This window comes from Salmo trutta, unplaced genomic scaffold, assembly GCF_901001165.1.
Source record: "Salmo trutta unplaced genomic scaffold, fSalTru1.1, whole genome shotgun sequence".
NCBI classification, from domain to species: domain Eukaryota; kingdom Metazoa; phylum Chordata; class Actinopteri; order Salmoniformes; family Salmonidae; genus Salmo; species Salmo trutta.
The window spans coordinates 909938-933577 of NW_021822266.1; the positions used below are offsets into that span (position 1 = coordinate 909938).

General features: G+C 43.9%; 1 protein-coding gene and 1 long non-coding RNA gene across 2 annotated transcripts in view; both read left to right on the forward strand.

Annotated features, from left to right (window-relative positions):
• abcc1 (ATP binding cassette subfamily C member 1 (ABCC1 blood group)) overlaps positions 1-12683 on the forward strand; it is a gene marked incomplete at its 5' end in the record, with an annotated part of 38475 nt that extends 25792 nt beyond the window's left edge. The window contains 7 exon segments of the mRNA XM_029743358.1: positions 470-596; positions 3749-3850; positions 4417-4563; positions 6866-7024; positions 7307-7473; positions 7933-8127; positions 9588-12683. Coding sequence (XP_029599218.1) covers positions 470-596; positions 3749-3850; positions 4417-4563; positions 6866-7024; positions 7307-7473; positions 7933-8127; positions 9588-9696 — 1006 coding nt within the window.
• Positions 12684-14654: 1971 nt separating this feature from the next.
• LOC115181483 (uncharacterized) lies at positions 14655-15412 on the forward strand. The gene is made up of 2 exons (XR_003873455.1): positions 14655-14841; positions 14895-15412. It is a non-coding gene; the product is annotated as an uncharacterized LOC115181483 (long non-coding RNA).
• The last annotated feature ends 8228 nt before the right edge of the window (positions 15413-23640 follow it).

Sequence of the window (23640 nt, forward strand, 5' to 3'; positions counted from 1 at the left end):
TGTAGGGAACTGTACCGTAAAGTTTCTAATATCTCTCTGTGTTGTAGGTGGCTGGCGGTGCGTCGAGTTTGTAGGGAACTGTACCGTAATGTTTCTAATATCTCTCTGTGTTGTAGGTGGCTGGCGGTGCGTCTGGAGTTTGTAGGGAACTGTACCGTAATGTTTCTAATATCTCTCTGTGTTGTAGGTGGCTGGCGGTGCGTCTGGAGTTTGTAGGGAACTGTACCGTAATGTTTCTAATATCTCTCTGTGTTGTAGGTGGCTGGCGGTGCGTCTGGAGTTTGTAGGGAACTGTACCGTAAAGTTTCTAATATCTCTCTGTGTTGTAGGTGGCTGGCGGTGCGTCGAGTTTGTAGGGAACTGTACCGTAATGTTTCTAATATCTCTCTGTGTTGTAGGTGGCTGGCGGTGCGTCTGGAGTTTGTAGGGAACTGTACCGTAATGTTTCTAATATCTCTCTGTGTTGTAGGTGGCTGGCGGTGCGTCTGGAGTTTGTGGGGAACTGTATCGTAATGTTTGCTGCTCTGTTTGCTGTGATGGCTAGAGAGAGCCTCAGCCCTGGGATCATGGGCCTCTCCATATCATACGCACTACAGGTTAGTAACGTGTGTGTGTGTTAGTGTTAGTGTGTGTGTGCGTGCGCGGACGGACGGACACTGGAACCGTAGGATGGTGTTTCATTACAAAAACGGAAGAGTTACTTTCATTCTTTGGTTTAGTTTCACAGCCAGTCGGGTCGGTTACCCCCCAAAAACAGGCAGTGGATGAATGAGGATCTACAAGTTGAAGATGAACCTTTATCTTCATGTTAAAGATGAATCTTTATCTTCATGTTAAAGATGAATCTTTATCTTCATGTTAAAGATGAATCTTTATCTTCATGTTAAAGATGAACCTTTGTCTTCATGATAAAGATGAATCTTTATCTTCATGTTAAAGATGAATCTTTATCTTCATGTTGAAGATTAACCTTTATCTCTTCATGTTAAAGATGAATCTTTATCTTCATGTTAAAGATGAACCTTTATCTTCATGTTAAAGATGAACCTTTGTCTTCATGTTAAAGATGAACCTTTGTCTTCATGTTAAAGATGAACCTTTATCTTCATGTTAAAGATGAACCTTTGTCTTCATGATAAAGATTAACCTTTGTCTTCATGTTAAAGATGAACCTTTATCTTCATGTTGAAGATTAACCTTTGTCTTCATGTTAAAGATGAACCTTTATCTTCATGTTAAAGATGAACCTTTGTCTTCATGTTAAAGATGAACCTTTGTCTTCATGTTAAAGATGATCCTTTGTCTTCATGTTAAAGATGAACCTTTGTCTTCATGTTAAAGACGAATCTTTATCTTCATGTTAAAGATGAACCTTTGTCTTCATGATAAAGATGAATCTTTATCTTCATGTTAAAGATGAACCTTTGTCTTCATGTTAAAGATGAACCTTTATCTTCATGTTAAAGATGAACCTTTGTCTTCATGATAAAGATGAATCTTTATCTTCATGTTAAAGATGAATCTTTATCTTCATGTTAAAGATGAACCTTTATCTTCATGTTAAAGATGAACCTTTGTCTTCATGTTGAAGATTAACCTTTGTCTTCATGTTGAAGATGAACCTTTATATTCATGTTAAAGATGAACCTTTGTCTTCATGTTAAAGATGAACCTTTGTCTTCATGTTAAAGATGAACCTTTATCTTCATGTTAAAGATGAACCTTTGTCTTCATGTTAAAGATGAACCTTTATCTTCATGTTAAAGATGAACCTTTGTCTTCATGTTAAAGATGAACCTTTGTCTTCATGTTAAAGATGATCCTTTGTCTTCATGTTAAAGATGAACCTTTGTCTTCATGTTAAAGACGAATCTTTATCTTCATGTTAAAGATGAACCTTTGTCTTCATGATAAAGATGAATCTTTATCTTCATGTTAAAGATGAACCTTTGTCTTCATGTTGAAGATGAACCTTTATCTTCATGTTAAAGATGAACCTTTGTCTTCATGTTAAAGATGAACCTTTGTCTTCATGTTGAAGATTAACCTTTATCTTCATGTTAAAGATGAACCTTTGTCTTCATGTTAAAGATGAACCTTTGTCTTCATGTTAAAGATGAACCTTTATCTTCATGTTAAATATGAACCTTTGTCTTCATGATAAAGATGAACCTTTGTCTTCATGTTAAAGATGAACCTTTGTCTTCATGTTAAAGATGAACCTTTGTCTTCATGTTAAAGATGAACCTTTATCTTCATGTTAAAGATGAACCTTTATCTTCATGTTAAAGATGAACCTTTGTCTTCATGTTAAAGATGAACCTTTATCTTCATGTTAAAGATGATCCTTTGTCTTCATGTTAAAGATGAACCTTTGTCTTCATGTTAAAGATGAACCTTTGTCTTCATGTTAAAGATGAACCTTTATCTTCATGTTAAAGATGATCCTTTGTCTTCATGTTAAAGATGAACCTTTGTCTTCATGTTAAAGATGAACCTTTATCTTCATGTTAAAGATGATCCTTTGTCTTCATGTTAAAGATGAACCTTTGTCTTCATGTTAAAGACGAATCTTTATCTTCATGTTAAAGATGAACCTTTGTCTTCATGATAAAGATGAATCTTTATCTTCATGTTAAAGATTAACCTTTGTCTTCATGTTAAAGATGAACCTTGTGTTTCTGGGAAACTCACCCCAGGTTGTTTAACCCTATCAGTCCTGAGACTCCAGCAAAAATCATTCATCTCTTTCATTTATCTGCATATCCAGTCCTTCTATTCAGCCTCCCAATGAAGTGTTTTACCATTTTATTTTCAGGACAACCAGTAGAACACTAAACAAATTTGACATAAACAGTTGCATTCATGAGGTCCGTTGAAGCAAAAACCTGATACAAATATATACGAGTGCTGTAAGTACAGAAATGGTTTGCTCAGTGGGAAATTAATGTCCAACTAGTCAGTCGCCACTGTGTGGAGTTTGTAGATGGTGACAGCAACTAGGTGAGCTTGTTACAGTTTTATAGACACTATGACCTTGGATTTACTATGGTCTTCTATGTAGAAGAACCCCTTACAGTATTATAGACACTATGTCCTGGGATTTACTATGGTCTTCTATGTAGAATAACCCCTTACAGTATTATAGACACTATGACCTGGGATTTACTATGGTCTTCTATGTAGAAGAACCTCTTACAGTATTATAGACACTATGACCTGGGATTTACTATGGTCTTCTATGTAGAAGACCCCTTACAGTATTATAGACACTATGACCTGGGATTTACTATGGTCTTCTATGTAGAAGAACCCCTTACAGTATTATAGACACTATGACCTGGGATTTACTATGGTCTTCTATGTAGAAGACCCCTTACAGTATTATAGACACTATGACCTGGGATTTACTATGGTCTTCTATGTAGAAGACCCCTTACAGTATTATAGACACTATGACCTGGGATTTACTATGGTCTTCTATGTAGAAGAACCCCTTACAGTATTATAGACACTATGACCTGGGATTTACTATGGTCTATGTAGAATAACCCCTTACAGTATTATAGACACTATGTCCTGGGATTTACTATGGTCTTCTATGTAGAAGAACCATTTACAACATGACATAGACCATAACTGTCTCTCTCTCTGCCTCCCCCTCTCTGCCTCCGTCTCTCTGCCTCCGTCTCTCTGTCTGCCTCTGTCTCTCTGTCTCTCTGCTTCTCTCTGTCTCTCTGTCCTGTAGCTGACGGCCTCTCTGACCTGGCTCGTGAGGATGTCATCAGATCTGGAAACCAACATTGTGGCCGTGGAGAGAGTCAAGGAGTACGAAGACACAGAGAAAGAGGTACATCTGTGTGTGTTTGTGTTCTCATATAGACACTATGTCCTGGCATTTTACTATGGTATTCTCTGTAGATTAACCCCTTACAGTATCTGTGTGTGTTTGTGTTCTCATATAGACACTATGTCCTGGCATTTTACTATGGTATTCTCTGTAGATTAACCCCTTACAGTATTATAGACATGGCATTTTGGAAGACTGTTATTGGTCAGCCAAATGACCGTGGTCTCTGTAATAACTATTTGAATAGCAACCCCCTCCTGACTTCAGTCAGTTGGTCTTTCAACTTCTGTAAAACAGTTATGACGGTTATTTTATTTATTCAGTTGCGTACACGGGAACTCTGTGCGTACACGGGAACTCTGTGCGTACACGGGAACTCTGTGCGTACACGGGAACTCTGTGCGTACACGGGAACTCTGTGCGTACACGGGAACTCTGTGCGTACACGGGAACTCTGTGCGTACACGGGAACTCTGTGCGTACACGGGAACTCTGTGCGTACACGGGAACTCTGTGTGTACACGGGAACTCTGTGTGTGTATATACCTCTATTTGTCCCCTCCCAGGCGGACTGGAGACATGACCAATCGTCTCTGCCTCCAGGCTGGCCCACAGCAGGCAACATAGACATCAGAGGGTTTGGTCTGCGATACAGAGAGGACCAGGAACTGGCCGTACGCAATATCACTGTAGCCATCCACGGAGGAGAGAAGGTATGTGATGGAGGAGGGGACTGGCTGTGTGACGGGGGGATTAGGCTGCATGACGGGAGGGGATTAGGCTGCGTGAGAGGAGGGGATTAGGCTGCGTGACGGGAAGGGATTAGGCTGCGTGACGGGGGATTAGGCTGCGTGACAGGAGGGGATTAGGCTGCGTGACAGGAGGGGATTAGGCTGCGTGACGGGGGATTAGGCTGCGTGACAGGAGGGGATTAGGCTGCGTGACGGGAGGGGATTAGGCTGCGTGACGGGAGGGGATTAGGCTGCGTGAGAGGAGGGGATTAGGCTGCGTGAGAGGAGGGGATTAGGCTGCGTGACGGGAGGGGATTAGGCTGCGTGACGGGAGGGGATTAGGCTGCGTGAGAGGAGGGGATTAGGCTGCGTGACGGGAAGGGATTAGGCTGCGTGACGGGGGATTAGGCTGCGTGACAGGAGGGGATTAGGCTGCGTGACAGGAGGGGATTAGGCTGCGTGACAGGAGGGGATTAGGCTGCGTGACGGGGGATTAGGCTGCGTGACAGGAGGGGATTAGGCTGCGTGACGGGAGGGGATTAGGCTGCGTGACGGGAGGGGATTAGGCTGCGTGAGAGGAGGGGATTAGGCTGCGTGAGAGGAGGGGATTAGGCTGCGTGACGGGAGGGGATTAGGCTGCGTGACGGGAGGGGATTAGGCTGCGTGAGAGGAGGGGATTAGGCTGCGTGACGGGAGGGGATTAGGCTGCGTGACGGGAGGGGATTAGGCTGCGTGACGGGAGGGGATTAGGCTGCGTGACGGGGGATTAGGCTGCGTGACGGGGGATTAGGCTGCGTGAGAGGAGGGGATTAGGCTGCGTGACGGGGGATTAGGCTGCGTGAGAGGAGGGGATTAGGCTGCGTGACGGGAGGGGATTAGGCTGCGTGACGGGGGATTAGGCTGCGTGACGGGGGATTAGGCTGCGTGAGAGGAGGGGATTAGGCTGCGTGAGAGGAGGGGATTAGGCTGCGTGAGAGGAGGGGATTAGGCTGCGTGACGGGAGGGGATTAGGCTGCGTGAGAGGAGGGGATTAGGCTGCGTGAGAGGAGGGGATTAGGCTGCGTGACGGGAGGGGATTAGGCTGCGTGACGGGAGGGGATTAGGCTGCGTGACGGGAGGGGATTAGGCTGCGTGAGAGGAGGGGATTAGGCTGCGTGACGGGAGGGGATTAGGCTGCGTGACGGGAGGGAACATGTGTATAAATATGATCCATACTGTTGCAAAGTCTGAAACCAAGAGAGTTAGCTTGTTAGTTACAAACCGATGTCACACGAAGCAATCTGGATGCCATTTATGTTGCATGAAATAAAGTTTCATCTGTGTTGCTCAGTGTGTCACCCCCTAAAAATTGCCTGTAATTTGGTTGCATTGCATCGCAAGACATAGAAATCAATCCTATTTCACACAACTGACTATATGCAATGTCCAATTAGTGAGCAGAAAACAGTTTACATAACTCGGCATATCGTTCTGTTCGGAACTCTGACCTAGTTGTCATGTCAACACAGCTGTCAGTGCTGCTGCAAGCCACAACAAAACAGACAAGCCAAATGGGGAAATGTAAAAAACTATTCTGGACTTCATGGTTTTATGTACATGGTCTGGCAGTCAATACATGTCATTTATTTTAAAAGTGAAGCCAGACCTTTCTCTCTCCAGTTTCAACTGAAATGGACTGCATTAGCTAGCTAACGTTCGCTAGTTTAGCTCATTGCTAGCTTGGTAAAACATGGTTGGCAGATAGCCAATATTTTGGCTAGCTAATTTGCACAGCCAGCATTTGGTCTACATCGATGCTGTTACAATTACCAAACATTTGGATAAACAAATCATTTTGAAACCGTGATGTATGACAGGATTGGATGTTTGAATTTCAATTGCGTTTTAGTTGCTTGAGATGATGTCACTTGTAACTTGCAACAGAAATGACGTCCAAATTGCTTCGTGTGACACAGGCTTTAACCGTAAGGGGAAAAACGGTTGCATAGCAGCCGCGGAGGGGGTTCATGGATGGATGCCATCGTTGTGAGCAAATAACATTTTTCTAGCATGGATGCTTTGTTGTGGCTGTTGTTCTTCATCGGTGGCACTATCGTAGCTATCCGGTACACAACTCTGCATGCCCAGCCTGTGTTAGCATGGTGGCTAAGTGTGACATGTGAGAACTATGAGAACTGTACACTGTCTTTAGTCATGATAGTATTTCACTATTGTGTTCCAGGTGGGGATAGTAGGTCGTACAGGAGCAGGGTAGTGACTGTTGATGATGATGATGTTGTTCCAGGTGGGTATAGTAGGTCGTACAGGAGCAGGGAAGTCCTCTCTGACTCTAGGATTGTTCCGCATCATCGAGGCATGTGAGGGAGAGATTCATATAGATGGAGTTAACATCGCTACGCTGGGTCTACATGAACTCCGCTCCAGGATCACCATCATACCACAGGTACACACCCACGGCCCATGCAGACACACTCAAACTAACCCACACTCTTCTGGATACATGTTATATTTAAAATATCTTTATCCCCACCCCTCGGCCCACTCTCTCCCCCCTCCCTCCTCTCCCCCTCCCTCCCCCCTCTCTCTCCCTCCCCTCTCTCTCTCCCTCCCCCCCCTCTCTCTCTCTCTCCCCCCTCCCTCCTCTCCCCCTCCCTCCCTCCTCTCCCTCTCTCTCTCCCTCCCCCCTCTCTCTCCCTCCCCCCCTCTCTCTCCCTCCCCCCTCCAGGATCCAGTGTTGTTCTCTGGGTCTCTGAGGATGAATCTGGACCCCTTCGATGGCTACTCTGATGAGGAGGTGTGGAGAGCCCTGGAGCTCTCCCATCTCAAGAGCTTTGTGTCGGGCCTGCCTGACAAACTCAACCACGAGTGTTCAGAGGGGGGAGAGAACCTCAGGTACACAAGGCTACAATAGGCCTACATACACCATATATAGCCCTACATAGCATTACATACACATACAGCTTCTGGTTCGCTCTCTCCTCCTCTCCTTACCTCTCTCCTCCTCTCCTTACCTCTCTCCTCCTCTCCTTACCTCTCTCCTCCTCTCCTTACCTCTCTCCTCCTCTCCTTACCTCTCTCTCCTTCTCTCCTTACCTCTCTCCTCCTCTCCTTACCTCTCTCCTCCTCTCCTTACCTCTCTCCTCCTCTCCTTACCTTTTCCCTCTCTCCTTCTCTCCTTACCTCTCTCCTCCTCTCCTTACCTCTCTCCTCTCTCCTTACCTCTCTCCTCTCTCCTTACCTTTCTCCTTACCTCTCTCCTTCTCGTTTCTTACCTCTCTCTCCTCTCTCTCTGTCTCTCTCTTATTAACATAATCTCTCTCTCTCTCTCTCATTAACATAATCTCTCTCCAGTCTGGGTCAGCGCCAGCTGGTGTGTCTGGCCCGAGCCCTCCTGAGGAAGACCAAGATCCTGGTTCTGGATGAGGCCACGGCTGCTGTGGACCTAGAGACAGACAACCTGATCCAGTCCACCATCAGAACCCAGTTTGATGACTGTACTGTCCTGACCATCGCACACAGACTCAATACTATCATGGACTACACCAGGTAATATACACACAGACTCAGTACTATCATGGACTACACCAGGTAATATACACACAGACTCAGTACTATCATGGACTACACCAGGTAATATACACACAGACTCAGTACTATCATGGACTACACCAGGTAATATACACACAGACTCAGTACTATCATGGACTACACCAGGTAATATACACACAGACTCAGTACTATCATGGACTACACCAGGTAATATACACACAGACTCAGTACTATCATGGACTACACCAGGTAATATACACACAGACTCAGTACTATCATGGACTACACCAGGTAATATACACACAGACTCAATACTATTATGGACTACACCAGGTAATATACACACAGACTCAATACTATCATGGACTACACCAGGTAATATACACACAGACTCAGTACTATCATGGACTACACCAGGTAATATACACACAGACTCAGTACTATCATGGACTACACCAGGTAATATACACAGACTCAGTACTATCATGGACTACACCAGGTAATATACACACAGACTCAGTACTATCATGGACTACACCAGGTAATATACACACAGACTCAATACTATCATGGACTACACCAGGTAATATACACACAGACTCAGTACTATCATGGACTACACCAGGTAATATACACACAGACTCAATACTATCATGGACTACACCAGGTAATATATACACAGACTCAGTACTATCATGGACTACACCAGGTAATATACACACAGACTCAGTACTATCATGGACTACACCAGGTAATATACCCACAGACTCAGTACTATCATGGACTACACCAGGTAATATACACACAGACTCAGTACTATCATGGACTACACCAGGTAATATATACACATAGACTCAGTACTATCATGGACTACACCAGGTAATATATACACAGACTCAGTACTATCATGGACTACACCAGGTAATATACACACAGACTCAGTACTATCATGGACTACACCAGGTAATATACACACAGACTCAATACTATCATGGACTACACCAGGTAATATATACACATAGACTCAGTACTATCATGGACTACACCAGGTAATATACACACAGACTCAATACTATCATGGACTACACCAGGTAATATATACACAGACTCAGTACTATCATGGACTACACCAGGTAATATACACACAGACTCAGTACTATCATGGACTACACCAGGTAATATACACAGACTCAGTACTATCATGGACTACACCAGGTAATATACACACAGACTCAGTACTATCATGGACTACACCAGGTAATATACACACAGACTCAGTACTATCATGGACTACACCAGGTAATATACACACAGACTCAGTACTATCATGGACTACACCAGGTAATATACACACAGACTCAGTACTATCATGGACTACACCAGGTAATATATGAAAACACACACACCTGCTCTTTCTCTCTCATCTCTCTCTCATCTCTCTCTCCTCCTCCCTTCAGAGTGCTGGTCCTGGATAAAGGGGAGATGGCAGAGTTTGACTCTCCCTCCACTCTCATCACCAAGAGAGGAATCTTCTACAAGATGGCTAAAGACTCTGGACTGGTCTGAGGGGCGAACGGGAGAGGACTGGCGCTTAAAGACAACATCCCTCCTTACAGAGAACTCCTCCTCCAACCCCCTCTTCCTCTCCTCCGACCAGGAGGCTGTGCAGGATAGAGGTAGTGGAGAGAGAGGAGATTTCTAAGGATTTCAATGTTTCTGAATGATAAGTGTGTGTAAATTATGGGAGCACTCTACCTCCACTCCTCCCTCCATCCCTCCCTCCATCCCTCCCTCCATCCCTCCCTCTACTTCTCCTTCCCCTCCACCCTCTACTACAGAATATGTAAAGGATTCACTCCACTGAACCTGATGCTGCTGCTTCTCCAGGACAAATCCCTTCCAACAACTCTTACTGCTGTTACTCCTCCATCCCTCCCTCCCTTAACTAAAGACTTCTCCAGGACAAATCCCTTCCAACAACTCTTACTGCTGTTACTCCTCCATCCCTCCCTCCCTTAACTAAAGACTTCTCCAGGACAAATCCCTTCCAACAACTCTTACTGTTGTTACTCCTCCATCCCTCCCTCCCTTAACTAAAGACTTCTCCAGGACAAATCCCTTCCAACAACTCTTACTGCTGTTACTCCTCCATCCATCCCTCCCTTAACTAAAGACTTCTCCAGGACAAATCCCTTCTAACAACTCTTACTGCTGTTACTCCACCATCCCTCCCTTAACTAAAGACTTCTCCAGGACAAATCCCTTCCAACAACTCTTACTGCTGTTACTCCTCCATCCATCCCTCCCTTAACTAAAGACTTCTCCAGGACAAATCCCTTCCAACAACTCTTACTGCTGTTACTCCTCCATCCCTCCCTCCCTTAACTAAAGACTTCTCCAGGACAAATCCCTTCTAACAACTCTTACTGCTGTTACTCCTCCATCCCTTCCTCCCTTAACTAAAGACTTCTCCAGGACAAATCCCTTCCAACAACTCTTACTGTTGTTACTCCTCCATCCCTCCCTCCCTTAACTAAAGACTTCTCCAGGACAAATCCCTTCCAACAACTCTTACTGCTGTTACTCCTCCATCCCTCCCTCCCTTAACTAAAGACTTCTCCAGGACAAATCCCTTCTAACAACTCTTACTGCTGTTACTCCTCCATCCCTCCCTCCCTTAACTAAAGACTTCTCCAGAACAAATCCCTTCCAACAACTCTTACTGCTGTTACTCCTCCATCCATCCCTCCCTTAACTAAAGACTTCTCCAGGACAAATCCCTTCCAACAACTCTTACTGCTGTTACTCCACCATCCCTCCCTTAACTAAAGACTTCTCCAGGACAAATCCCTTCTAACAACTCTTACTGCTGTTACTCCTCCATCCCTCCCTCCCTTAACTAAAGACTTCTCCAGGACAAATCCCTTCCAACAACTCTTACTGCTGTTACTCCTCCATCCATCCCTCCCTTAACTAAAGACTTCTCCAGGACAAATCCCTTCCAACAACTCTTACTGCTGTTACTCCTCCATCCCTCCCTCCCTCCCTCCCTTAACTAAAGACTTCTCCAGGACAAATCCCTTCCAACAACTCTTACTGCTGTTACTCCTCCATCCATCCCTCCCTTAACTAAAGACTTCTCCAGGACAAATCCCTTCCAACAACTCTTACTGCTGTTATTCCACCATCCCTCCCTTAACTAAAGACTTCTCCAGGACAAATCCCTTCCAACAACTCTTACTGCTGTTACTCCTCCATCCCTCCCTCCCTTAACTAAAGACTTCTCCAGGACAAATCCCTTCCAACAACTCTTACTGCTGTTACTCCACCATCCCTCCCTTAACTAAAGACTTCTCCAGGACAAATCCCTTCCAACAACTCTTACTGCTGTTACTCCACCATCCCTCCCTTAACTAAAGACTTCTCCAGGACAAATCCCTTCCAACAACTCTTACTGCTGTTACTCCACCATCCCTCCCTTAACTAAAGACTTCTCCAGGACAAATCCCTTCCAACAACTCTTACTGCTGTTACTCCTCCATCCCTCCCTCCCTTAACTAAAGACTTCTCCAGGACAAATCCCTTCCAACAACTCTTACTGTTGTTACTCCTCCATCCCTCCCTTAACTAAAGACTTCTCCAGGACAAATCCCTTCTAACAACTCTTACTGCTGTTACTCCTCCATCCCTTCCTCCCTTAACTAAAGACTTCTCCAGGACAAATCCCTTCCAACAACTCTTACTGCTGTTACTCCTCCATCCCTCCCTCCCTTAACTAAAGACTTCTCCAGGACAAATCCCTTCCAACAACTCTTACTGCTGTTACTCCTCCATCCCTCCCTCCCTTAACTAAAGACTTCTCCAGGACAAATCCCTTCCAACAACTCTTACTGCTGTTACTCCACCATCCCTCCCTTAACTAAAGACTTCTCCAGGACAAATCCCTTCCAACAACTCTTACTGCTGTTACTCCACCATCCCTCCCTTAACTAAAGACTTCTCCAGGACAAATCCCTTCCAACAACTCTTACTGCTGTTACTCCTCCATCCCTCCCTCCCTTAACTAAAGACTTCTCCAGGACAAATCCCTTCCAACAACTCTTACTGCTGTTACTCCTCCATCCCTCCCTCCCTTAACTAAAGACTTCTCCAGGACAAATCCCTTCCAACAACTCTTACTGCTGTTACTCCACCATCCCTCCCTTAACTAAAGACTTCTCCAGGACAAATCCCTTCCAACAACTCTTACTGCTGTTACTCCTCCATCCATCCCTCCCTTAACTAAAGACTTCTCCAGGACAAATCCCTTCCAACAACTCTTACTGCTGTTACTCCTCCATCCCTCCCTCCCTCCCTTAACTAAAGACTTCTCCAGGACAAATCCCTTCCAACAACTCTTACTGCTGTTACTCCTCCATCCATCCCTCCCTTAACTAAAGACTTCTCCAGGACAAATCCCTTCCAACAACTCTTACTGCTGTTACTCCTCCATCCATCCCTCCCTTAACTAAAGACTTCTCCAGGACAAATCCCTTCCAACAACTCTTACTGCTGTTACTCCACCATCCCTCCCTTAACTAAAGACTTCTCCAGGACAAATCCCTTCTAACAACTCTTACTTCTAACAACTCCCAAACTCTGTTTGTTCAACTCTCCTTTAAACGGGTGTCTGGATGTTTTCAAGATTCCCTTCATCTTGCAGAATTTGTCCGCTCCGGTTTGTCGTTGTGGGAAGTCAGAAGTTCGGTCAGAAGGCCATCTGATCTGCTCTCCTCCATCAAACAGACTCAGAATACCACCTAGGTTTTTTTTTTTTTATTCTAAATGGGCATTTTGTGCTTTTGAAAGTGTACTCTGTTAAGGGACTATAAAAGAGTCCTTTTTGTTTTGTCTCTGCCCCAGATTGCCTTTATTGCCATCAGAGGAAAGAATCAGAATATTCTAATTTGTTCTATCCAATGTAACTGGAATGTTCTGAATTGTTCTCCCCAACGGAACCAGAATATTCTGGTATGTTCCTTACAACGGAACCAGAATGTTCTGGTGTGTTCCCCCCCAATGTAACTGGAATGTTCTCATCTGTTCTTTCCAAGGGAACCAGAATGTTCTGATCTGTTCTCTCCAACGGAACCGGAATGTTCTGATCTTTTCTCTCCAATAGAACCGGGTGGACTAGGTTGAATATTTATTTGACAGACAGTGCAATGTTATCCCCACAGGGAGTGAGTGAATGGATATCTGTCCAATCACAGACGTCGGCTGGAGAAACCTGTCCCATCAGTCAGATCCCGCCCCCCTCTACGTTGAGGTGTGAAAAAGAGAGTGAGGTCACCCACCCTTGACCTCTGTCTGGGTGGCCTTTGACCCTTGACCTCCCAGATGCTGCTTTCCATAGTGCCACACCTCAAACGGCATCCTACACCACACTTCTCTTGACCCAAGCCCTGTGTGGCAGTCTGTTGTCTGTAACCTGTAACTAGCCTAGGGAGAGACATGGCTGGCTTGCTTTATTTAAATGAATGTAATACACATTGTTATATCCTTCTGGCTAAATCCAAAATGGCACCCTATTCCCTACATAGTGCACTACTTTTGACCAGGTCCCATAGTGCTCTGTTCAAAAGTAGTGCACTTTATAGGGAATAGGGTGCCATTTGGGCCAAATATAGGATCATTTGACTGTAGCCTTCTGCGTTCAGCAGAGACCACTTTTTCCTTGTTGGCACTTTATCTGTTGGTTAGTAGGTGTTATTATATTATTGAACCTCTGGAGCCATACGCTATTGGGTTAGTCAGGCTGATCAGCACGTCTCAATAAGGTGTTGGGTTAGTCAGGCTGATCAGCAAGTCTCAATAAGGTGTTGGGTTAGTCAGGCTGATCAGCAAGTCTCAATAAGGTGTTGGGTTAGTCAGGCTGATCAGCAAGTCTCAATAAGGTGTTGGGTTAGTCAGGCTGATCAGCAAGTCTCAATAAGGTGTTGGGTTAGTCAGGCTGATCAACAAGTCTCAATAAGGTGTTGGGTTAGTCAGACTGATCAGCAAGTCTCAATAAGGTGTTGGGTTAGTCAGGCTGATCAGCAAGTCTCAATAAGGTGTTGGGTTAGTCAGGCTGATCAGCACGTCTCAATAAGGTGTTGGGTTAGTCAGGCTGATCAGCACGTCTCAATAAGGTGTTGGGTTAGTCAGGCTGATCAGCAAGTCTCAATAAGGTGTTGGGTTAGTCAGGCTGATCAGCACGTCTCAATAAGGTGTTGGGTTAGTCAGGCTGATCAGCACGTCTCAATAAGGTGTTGGGTTAGTCAGGCTGATCAGCAAGTCTCAATAAGGTGTTGGTTAGTCAGGCTGATCAGCAAGTCTCAATAAGGTGTTGGGTTAGTCAGACTGATCAGCAAGTCTCAAGCCTCAAACACCTTAGTAATATATTCTGTCCATGGACTCATGTTACTCATTATCACTGGGGGCTGCGTCCCAAATGTCAACTCATTCTACATTTGACCAGGGCCCATATGGGGGAATAGGAAGTCATTAATGACCAGGGCCCATATGGGGGAATAGGAAGTCATTAATGACCAGGGCCCATATGGGGGAATAGGGTCCCATTAGGGATGCATCTTTTCACTGGGACATCCAGGGACTACAGCAGGTGTGTTCTCAGAAGGTGAAGCTTTTCACTGGGACATCCAGGGACTACAGCAGGTGTGTTCTCAGAAGGTGAAGCTTTTCACTGGGACATCCAGGGACTACAGCAGGTGTGTTCTCAGAAGGTGAAGCCAGTAGGAGCCTACTGTTGCTTTCCTGTGGCGTTACCTCTTTATTTTAGCCTTGGTGGGGTTTATTTTATGTAAATCAAGGAGACGTGCTTTTGATTTGTCTGTTGAGTGTAAGGGCTTGTCCCAAATGTCACCCTATTCCCCATGTAGTGCGCTACTATGGGCCCTATTCCCCATGTAGTGCGCTACTATGGGCCCTATTCCCTATGTAGTGTGCTAGTATGGGCCCTATTCCCTATGTAGTGTGCTACTATGGGCCCTATTCCCTATGTAGTGCACTATAATTGGAATAAGGTGCCATTAGGGAGACAAGCCATCTCAGAACATACGCTGTTAAACCATTGAGTACATAACTGTGCTGTTACATATTTATATCATTTGTAAGTATGCATATTGTAATTATTTTCTATTTGTATACATGCACTAGTTTTTAAGTGTGCATTATTTTTTCGGGACATGAATCAAACTGACGTGTAAAAAAGTTGAAAAAAATAAAGTACTTTTTTTGTTAACCTGTCTCTGTCTGTTTGTCTGGTTTGCTCTGTCTGTCTGTCTGTTTGTCTGGTTTGCTCTGTCTGTCTGGTCTGTTTGTCTGGTTTGCTCTGTTTGTCTGTCTCTGTCTGTCTGTCTGTCTGGTCTGTTTGTCTGGTCTGTTTGTCTCTGTCTGTCTGTTTGTCTGGTCTGTCTGTCTGTTTGTCTGGTCTGTTTGTCTCTGTCTGTCTGTTTGTCTGGTCTGTCTGTTTGTCTGGTTTGGTCTGTTTGTCTGGTTTGGTCTGTTTGTCTGGTCTGTCTGTTTGTCTGGTTTGGTCTGTTTGTCTGGTTTGGTCTGTTTGTCTGGTCTGTCTGTTTGTCTGGTTTGGTCTGTTTGTCTGGTTTGGTCTGTTTGTCTGGTCTGTCTGTTTGTCTGGTTTGGTCTGTTTGTCTGGTCTGTCTGTCTGTTTGTCTGGTTTGGTCTGTTTGTCTGGTTTGGTCTGTTTGTCTGGTTTGGTCTGTTTGTCTGGTCTGTCTGTTTGTCTGGTTTGGTCTGTTTGTCTGGTTTGGTCTGTTTGTCTGGTTTGGTCTGTTTGTCTGGTTTGGTCTGTTTGTCTGGTTTGGTCTGTTTGTCTGGTTTGGTCTGTTTGTCTGGTCTGTCTGTTTGTCTGGTCTGTCTGTTTGTCTGGTTTGGTCTGTTTGTCTGGTTTGGTCTGTTTGTCTGGTTTGGTCTGTTTGTCTGGTCTGTCTGTTTGTCTGGTTTGGTCTGTTTGTCTGGTTTGGTCTGTTTGTCTGGTTTGGTCTGTTTGTCTGGTCTGTCGATCTTTGGCACACTCCTCTGACACACTGACCCACCTACACACATTCACCTCCACATTCACTGAGCCCCTCTATCCAGGGTTTTGGGTTGAAATAAACTCCTCATTGTCCCTATGTGAGGTAAAAACCTTTAGTTAGTAAAGGATGGTTCTTGTTGTTATTGATTGGTGTTTATAAATAATGTTTATTTAGTCAAATTGTTGACATTACAATCCTGATTCTGATTGAACTCAATAACACTGAATGGAACTTTCCTGGTAAACATTTGGTCAGGTAAAGACAAATAAAACTGGTTGTTTTAAAAACAGTTAAATGTTGTGTTTTCACATAAAAGAAGAATGACAGTTAAAGTTGAAATCTGTAGCGGTGAAACTGCCACGTTTGTTAACGATATTACAACAACAAAGAGGTCACTTCAAACAACAAAAACAGTTTGTTCCCTTCATTGCACAACAGCAGAGTATGGACTACCGTAATTTTCCCCATGATGCTGGTGTGATATAACAGCAGAGTATGGACTTCTGTTATTTCCCCATGATGGTGGTGTGATATAACAGCAGAGTCTGGACTACCGTAATTTTCCCCATGATGCTGGTTTGATATAACAGCAGAGTATGGACTACCGTAATTTCCCCATGATGCTGGTGTGATATAACAGCAGAGTATGGACTACCGTAATTTCCCCCATGATGCTGGTGTGATATAACACCAGAGTCTGGACTACCGTAATTTCCCCATGATGCTGGTGTGATATAACAGCAGAGTATGGACTACTGTAATTTCCCCCATGATGCTGGTGTGATATAACAGCAGAGTCTGGACTACCGTAATGTTCCCCATGATGCTGGTGTGATATAACACCAGAGTCTGGACTACCGTAATTTCCCCATGATGCTGGTGTGATATAACAGCAGAGTCTGGACTACCGTTATTTCTCCATGATGCTGGTGTGATATAACAGCAGAGTCTGGACTACCGTAATTTTCCCCATGATGCTGGTGTGATATAACAGCAGAGTCTGGACTACTGTAATTTTCCCCATGATGCTGGTGTGATATAACAGCAGAGTCTGGACTACCGTAATTTCCCCCATGATGCTGGTGTGATATAACAGCAGAGTCTGGACTACCGTAATTTTCCCCATGATGCTGGTGTGATATAGCAGCAGAGTATGGACTACTGTAATTTTCCCCATGATGCTGGTATGATATAACAGCAGAGTATGGACTACTGTAATTTTCCCCATGATGCTGGTGTGATATACAGTGAGGGAAAAAAGTATTTGATCCCTGCTGATTTTGTACATTTGCCCACTGACAAAGAAATGATCTGGTCTGTCTGTTTGTCTGGTTTGGTCTGTTTGTCTGGTTTGGTCTGGTTTGGTCTGTTTGTCTGGTCTGTCTGTTTGTCTGGTTTGGTCTGTTTGTCTGGTTTGGTCTGTTTGTCTGGTTTGGTCAGTTTGTCTGGTCTGTCTGTTTGTCTGGTCTGTCTGTTTGTCTGGTTTGGTCTGTTTGTCTGGTTTGGTCTGTTTGTCTGGTTTGGTCTGTTTGTCTGGTCTGTCTGTTTGTCTGGTTTGTTTGTCTGGTCTGTCTGGTTTGGTGTGTTTGTCTGGTTTGGTGTGTTTGTCTGGTTTGGTGTGTTTGTCTGGTTTGGTCTGTTTGTCTGGTTTGGTCTGTTTGTCTGGTTTGGTCTGTTTGTCTGGTTTGGTCTGTTTGTCTGGTTTGGTCTGTTTGTCTGGTTTGGTCTGTTTGTCTGGTTTGGTGTGTTTGTCTAGTTTGGTCTGTTTGTCTGGTTTGGTCTGTTTGTCTGGTCTGTCTGTCGATCTTTGGCACACTCCTCTGACACACTGACCCACCTACACACATTCACCTCCACATTCACTGAGCCCCTCTATCCAGGGTTTTGGGTTGAAATAAACTCCTCATTGTCCCTATGTGAGGTAAAAACCTTTAGTTAGTAAAGGATGGTTCTTGTTGTTATTGATTGGTGTTTATAAATAATGTTTATTTAGTCAAATTGTTGACATTACAATCCTGATTCTGATTGAACTCAATAACACTGAATGGAACTTTCCTGGTAAACATTTGGTCAGGTAAAGACAAATAAAACTGGTTGTTTTAAAAACAGTTAAATGTTGTGTTTTCACATAAAAGAAGAATGACAGTTAAAGTTGAAATCTGTAGCGGTGAAACTGCCACGTTTGTTAACGATATTACAACAACAAAGAGGTCACTTCAAACAACAAAAACAGTTTGTTCCCTTCATTGCACAACAGCAGAGTCTGGACTACCGTAATTTTCCCCATGATGCTGGTGTGATATAACAGCAGAGTCTGGACTACCGTAATTTTCCCCATGATGCTGGTGTGATATAACAGCAGAGTCTGGACTACCGTAATTTTCCCCATGATGCTGGTGTGATATAACAGCAGAGTCTGGACTACCGTAATTTTCCCCATGATGCTGGTGTGATATAACAGCAGAGTCTGGACTACCGTAATTTTCCCCATGATGCTGGTGTGATATAACAGCAGAGTCTGGACTACCGTAATTTTCCCCATGATGCTGGTGTGATATAACAGCAGAGTCTGGACTACCGTAATTTTCCCCATGATGCTGGTGTGATATAACAGCAGAGTCTGGACTACCGTAATTTTCCCCATGATGCTGGTGTGATATAACAGCAGAGTCTGGACTACCGTAATTTTCCCCATGATGCTGGTGTGATATAACAGCAGAGTCTGGACTACCGTAATTTTCCCCATGATGCTGGTGTGATATAACAGCAGAGTCTGGACTACCGTAATTTTCCCCATGATGCTGGTGTGATATAACAGCAGAGTCTGGACTACCGTAATTTTCCCCATGATGCTGGTGTGATATAACAGCAGAGTCTGGACTACCGTAATTTTCCCCATGATGCTGGTGTGATATAACAGCAGAGTCTGGACTACCGTAATTTTCCCCATGATGCTGGTGTGATATAACAGCAGAGTCTGGACTACCGTAATTTTCCCCATGATGCTGGTGTGATATAACAGCAGAGTCTGGACTACCGTAATTTTCCCCATGATGCTGGTGTGATATAACAGCAGAGTCTGGACTACCGTAATTTTCCCCATGATGCTGGTGTGATATAACAGCAGAGTCTGGACTACCGTAATTTTCCCCATGATGCTGGTGTGATATAACAACAGTCTGGACTACCGTAATTTCCCCCATGATGCTGGTGTGATATAACAGCAGAGTCTGGACTACTGTAATTTTCCCCATGATGCTGGTGTGATATAACAGCAGAGTCTGGACTACTGTAATTTTCCCCATGATACTGGTGTAATATAACAGCAGAGTCTGGACTACTGTAATTTTCCCCATGATGCTGGTGTGATATAACAGCAGAGTCTGGACTACTGTTATTTCCCCATGATGCTGGTGTGATATAACAGCAGAGTATGGACTACCGTAATTTTCCCCATGATGCTGGTGTGATATAACAGCAGAGTATGGACTACCGTAATTTCCCCATGATGCTGGTGTGATATAACAGCAGAGTCTGGACTACCGTAATTTTCCCCATGATGCTGGTGTGATATAACAGCAGAGTATGGACTTCTGTTATTTCCCCATGATGCTGATGTGATATAACAGCAGAGTCTGGACTACCGTAATTTCCCCCATGATGCTGGTGTGATATAACAGCAGAGTATGGACTACTGTAATTTCCCCCATGATGCTGGTGTGATATAACAGCAGAGTCTGGACTACCGTAATGTTCCCCATGATGCTGGTGTGATATAACACCAGAGTCTGGACTACCGTAATTTCCCCATGATGCTGGTGTGATATAACAGCAGAGTCTGGACTACCGTTATTTCTCCATGATGCTGGTGTGATATAACAGCAGAGTCTGGACTACCGTAATTTTCCCCATGATGCTGGTGTGATATAACAGCAGAGTCTGGACTACTGTAATTTTCCCCATGATGCTGGTGTGATATAACAGCAGAGTCTGGACTACCGTAATTTCCCCCATGATGCTGGTGTGATATAACAGCAGAGTCTGGACTACCGTAATTTTCCCCATGATGCTGGTGTGATATAGCAGCAGAGTATGGACTACTGTAATTTTCCCCATGATGCTGGTGTGATATACAGTGAGGGAAAAAAGTATTTGATCCCCTGCTGATTTTGTACATTTGCCCACTGACAAAGAAATGATCAGTCTATAATTTTAATGGTAGGTTTATTTGAACAGTGAGAGACAGAATAACAACAACAAAATCCAGAAAAACGCATGTCAAAAATGTTATAAATTGATTTGCATTTTAATGAGGGAAATAAGTATTTGACCCCTCTGCAAAACATGACTTAGTACTTGGTGGCCAAACCCTTGTTGGCAATCACAGAGGTCAGACGTTTCTTGTAGTTGGCCACCAGTTTTGCGCACATCTCAGGAGGGATTTTGTCCCACTCCTGTTTGCAGATCTTCTCCAAGTCATTAAGGTTTCGAGGCTGACGTTTGGCAACTCGAACCTTCAGCTCCCTCCACAGATTTTCTATGGGATTAAGGTCTGGAGACTGGCTAGGCCACTCCAGGACCTTAATGTGCTTCTTCTTGAGCCACTCCTTTGTTGCCTTGGCCGTGTGTTTTGGGTCCTTGTCATGCTGGAATACCCATCCACGACCCATTTTCAATGCCCTGGCTGAGGGAAGGAGGTTCTCACCCAAGATTTGATGGTACATGGCCCCGTCCATCGTCCCTTTGATGCGGGGAAGTTGTCCTGTCCCCTTAGCAGAAAAACACCCCCAAAGCATAATGTTTCCACCTCCATGGTTGACGGTGGGGATGGTGATCTTGGGGTCATAGGCAGCATTCCTCCTCCTCCAAACAGGGCGAGATGAGTTGATGCCAAAGAGCTCCATTTTGGTCTCATCTGACCACAACACTTTCACCAGTTGTCCTCTGAATCATTCAGATGTTCATTGGCAAACTTCAGACGGGCATGTATATGTGCTTTCTTGAGCAGGGGGACCTTGCGGGCGCTGCAGGATTTCAGTCCTTCACGGCGTAGTGTGTTACCAATTGTTTTCTTGGTGACTATGGTCCCAGCTGCCTTGAGATCATTGACAAGATCCTCCCGTGTAGTTCTGGGCTGATTCCTCACCGTTCTCATGATCATTGCAACTCCACGAGGTGAGATCTTGCATGGAGCCCCAGGCCGAGGGAGATTGACAGTTCTTTTGTGTTTCTTCCATTTGCAAATAATCACACCAACTGTTGTCACCTTCTCACCAAGCTGCTTGGCGATGGTCTTGTAGCCCATTCCAGCCTTGTGTAGGTCTACAATCTTGTCCCTGACATCCTTGGAGAGCTCTTTGGTCTTGGCCATGGTGGAGAGTTTGGAATCTGATTGATTGATTGCTTCTGTGGACAGGTGTCTTTTATACAGGTAACAAGCTGAGATTAGGAGCACTCCCTTTAAGAGTGTGCTCCTAATCTCAGCTCATTACCTGTATAAAAGACACCTGGGAGCCAGAAATCTTTCTGATTGAGAGGGGGTCAAATACTTATTTCCCTCATTAAAATGCAAATCAATTTATAACATTTTTGACATGCGTTTTTCAGGATTTTTTTTTTGTTATTCTGTCTCTCACTGTTCAAATAAACCTACCATTAAAATTATAGACTGATCATTTCTTTGTCAGTAGGCAAACGTACAAAATCAGCAGGGGATCAAATACTTTTTTCCCTCACTGTACATGGACATCAAGCACCAGAAAATAGAGATTACATTTTTTTTAAAACACCAGGTACAGTAAAAATGTTTCATGATGTGCTTTTTTGGGATATTGTCTGTCCTTACTAAACAAGTTAGATCTAGTCTGTCCTCACTAAACAAGTTATATCTAGTCTGTCCTTACTAAACAAGTTAGATCTAGTCTGTGATGCCAAAATCTAGCTCACAATGAACAATTTGATACTTTTTTTTATCTAATCTGTGTTCATCTAGGCCTGATCTAGTTTGAGTTCATTTAGGCCTGATCTAGTTTGAGTTCATCTAGGCCTGCTCTCCAGTCTTGAGTTTATTGTTTATGTTTAGATACAACAACAGTTATAATCTAACTAGCTAAGGACATGATTCAAAATCAAATATATATATTTATTCACTGAGTGTACAAACCATTAGGAACACCTTCCTAATATAGAGTTGCACCCCCTTTTGCCCTCAGAACAGCCTCAATTCATCGGGGCACGGACTCAAGGTGTCGAAAGCGTTCCACAGGGATGCTGGCCCATGTTGACTGCAGTGCTTCCACGGTTGTGTCCAGTTGGCTGGATGTCCTTTGGGTGGTGGACCCTTCTTGATACCCACAGGAAACTGTTGAGTATGAAAAACCAGCAGCATTGCAGTTCTTGAAACACTAAAACCGGTGCGCCTGGCACGTAATACCATACCCCGTTCAAAGGCACTTCAATATTTTGTCTTGCCCATTCACCCTCTGAATGGCTCACATACACAATCCATGTCTCAATTGTCTCAAGGATTAAAAATCCTTCTTTAACCTGTCTCCTCCCCTTCATCTACACTGATTGAAGTGGATTTAACTAGTGACATCAATAAGGGATCACAGCTTTCACCTGGATTCACCTGGTCAGTCTGTGTCATGGAAAGAGCAGGTGTTCTTAATGTTTTGTTCATTCAGTGAAAATGTATATTATATTTTTATTTGAAGTTAATCCAGAATAATAAAGCATTACTATCAAAATGTATTTTTTGAATAAGTTTACTAGAAGCCTGACAGATTGTGGCTGAAAATCTATCAACTATTTTTTTCTGCATTATAACATGGTACGGAAAGAGTGACAGATTTTCCTTTCTGTTTATGACGGTTCACTTTTAACTTTAACAGGTATACTGTTTTATAACTATTTAAACCTCGCATTCATTGTCATGTAGTTAAATATTTTATTTCCCTTAAGTTTCATGTTCCTGGATCCTTCAGGAGATTGTATTTCAAATTTAACACATGAATCATCCAGGCTTTATCGCAAATGACATGTCCCACAGCAAGAAAACCCCAAAAAATTGTTGCTCAAACAGAAGGGGGAACTAATAAAGAGTCACTGACAACAACCAAAAGGAAACAGGTCTGGTTTTAGTAGGGATTCTGAAAGACACTCATGGGGGTGTCTACTGAATGTTGCCTAGCAACAACAACTGGAACCTACAAGACACCCACCATGAGACCCACTAAATTTACCAAGAACAGGCAAACAAAATAAAAACCCACACCAAACTGAAAGACAGGAAGCAAACCACAAACTGGAGCAAAATGAAAAGAGGGAAGATCAGATAAAGGAATGTTTGTCAAGAAATGAAAATAGGGAGAGACAAATAGAGGAGTTAACCCTCCACATCTCTCAAGACAACTAAAGGAGTTAACCCTCC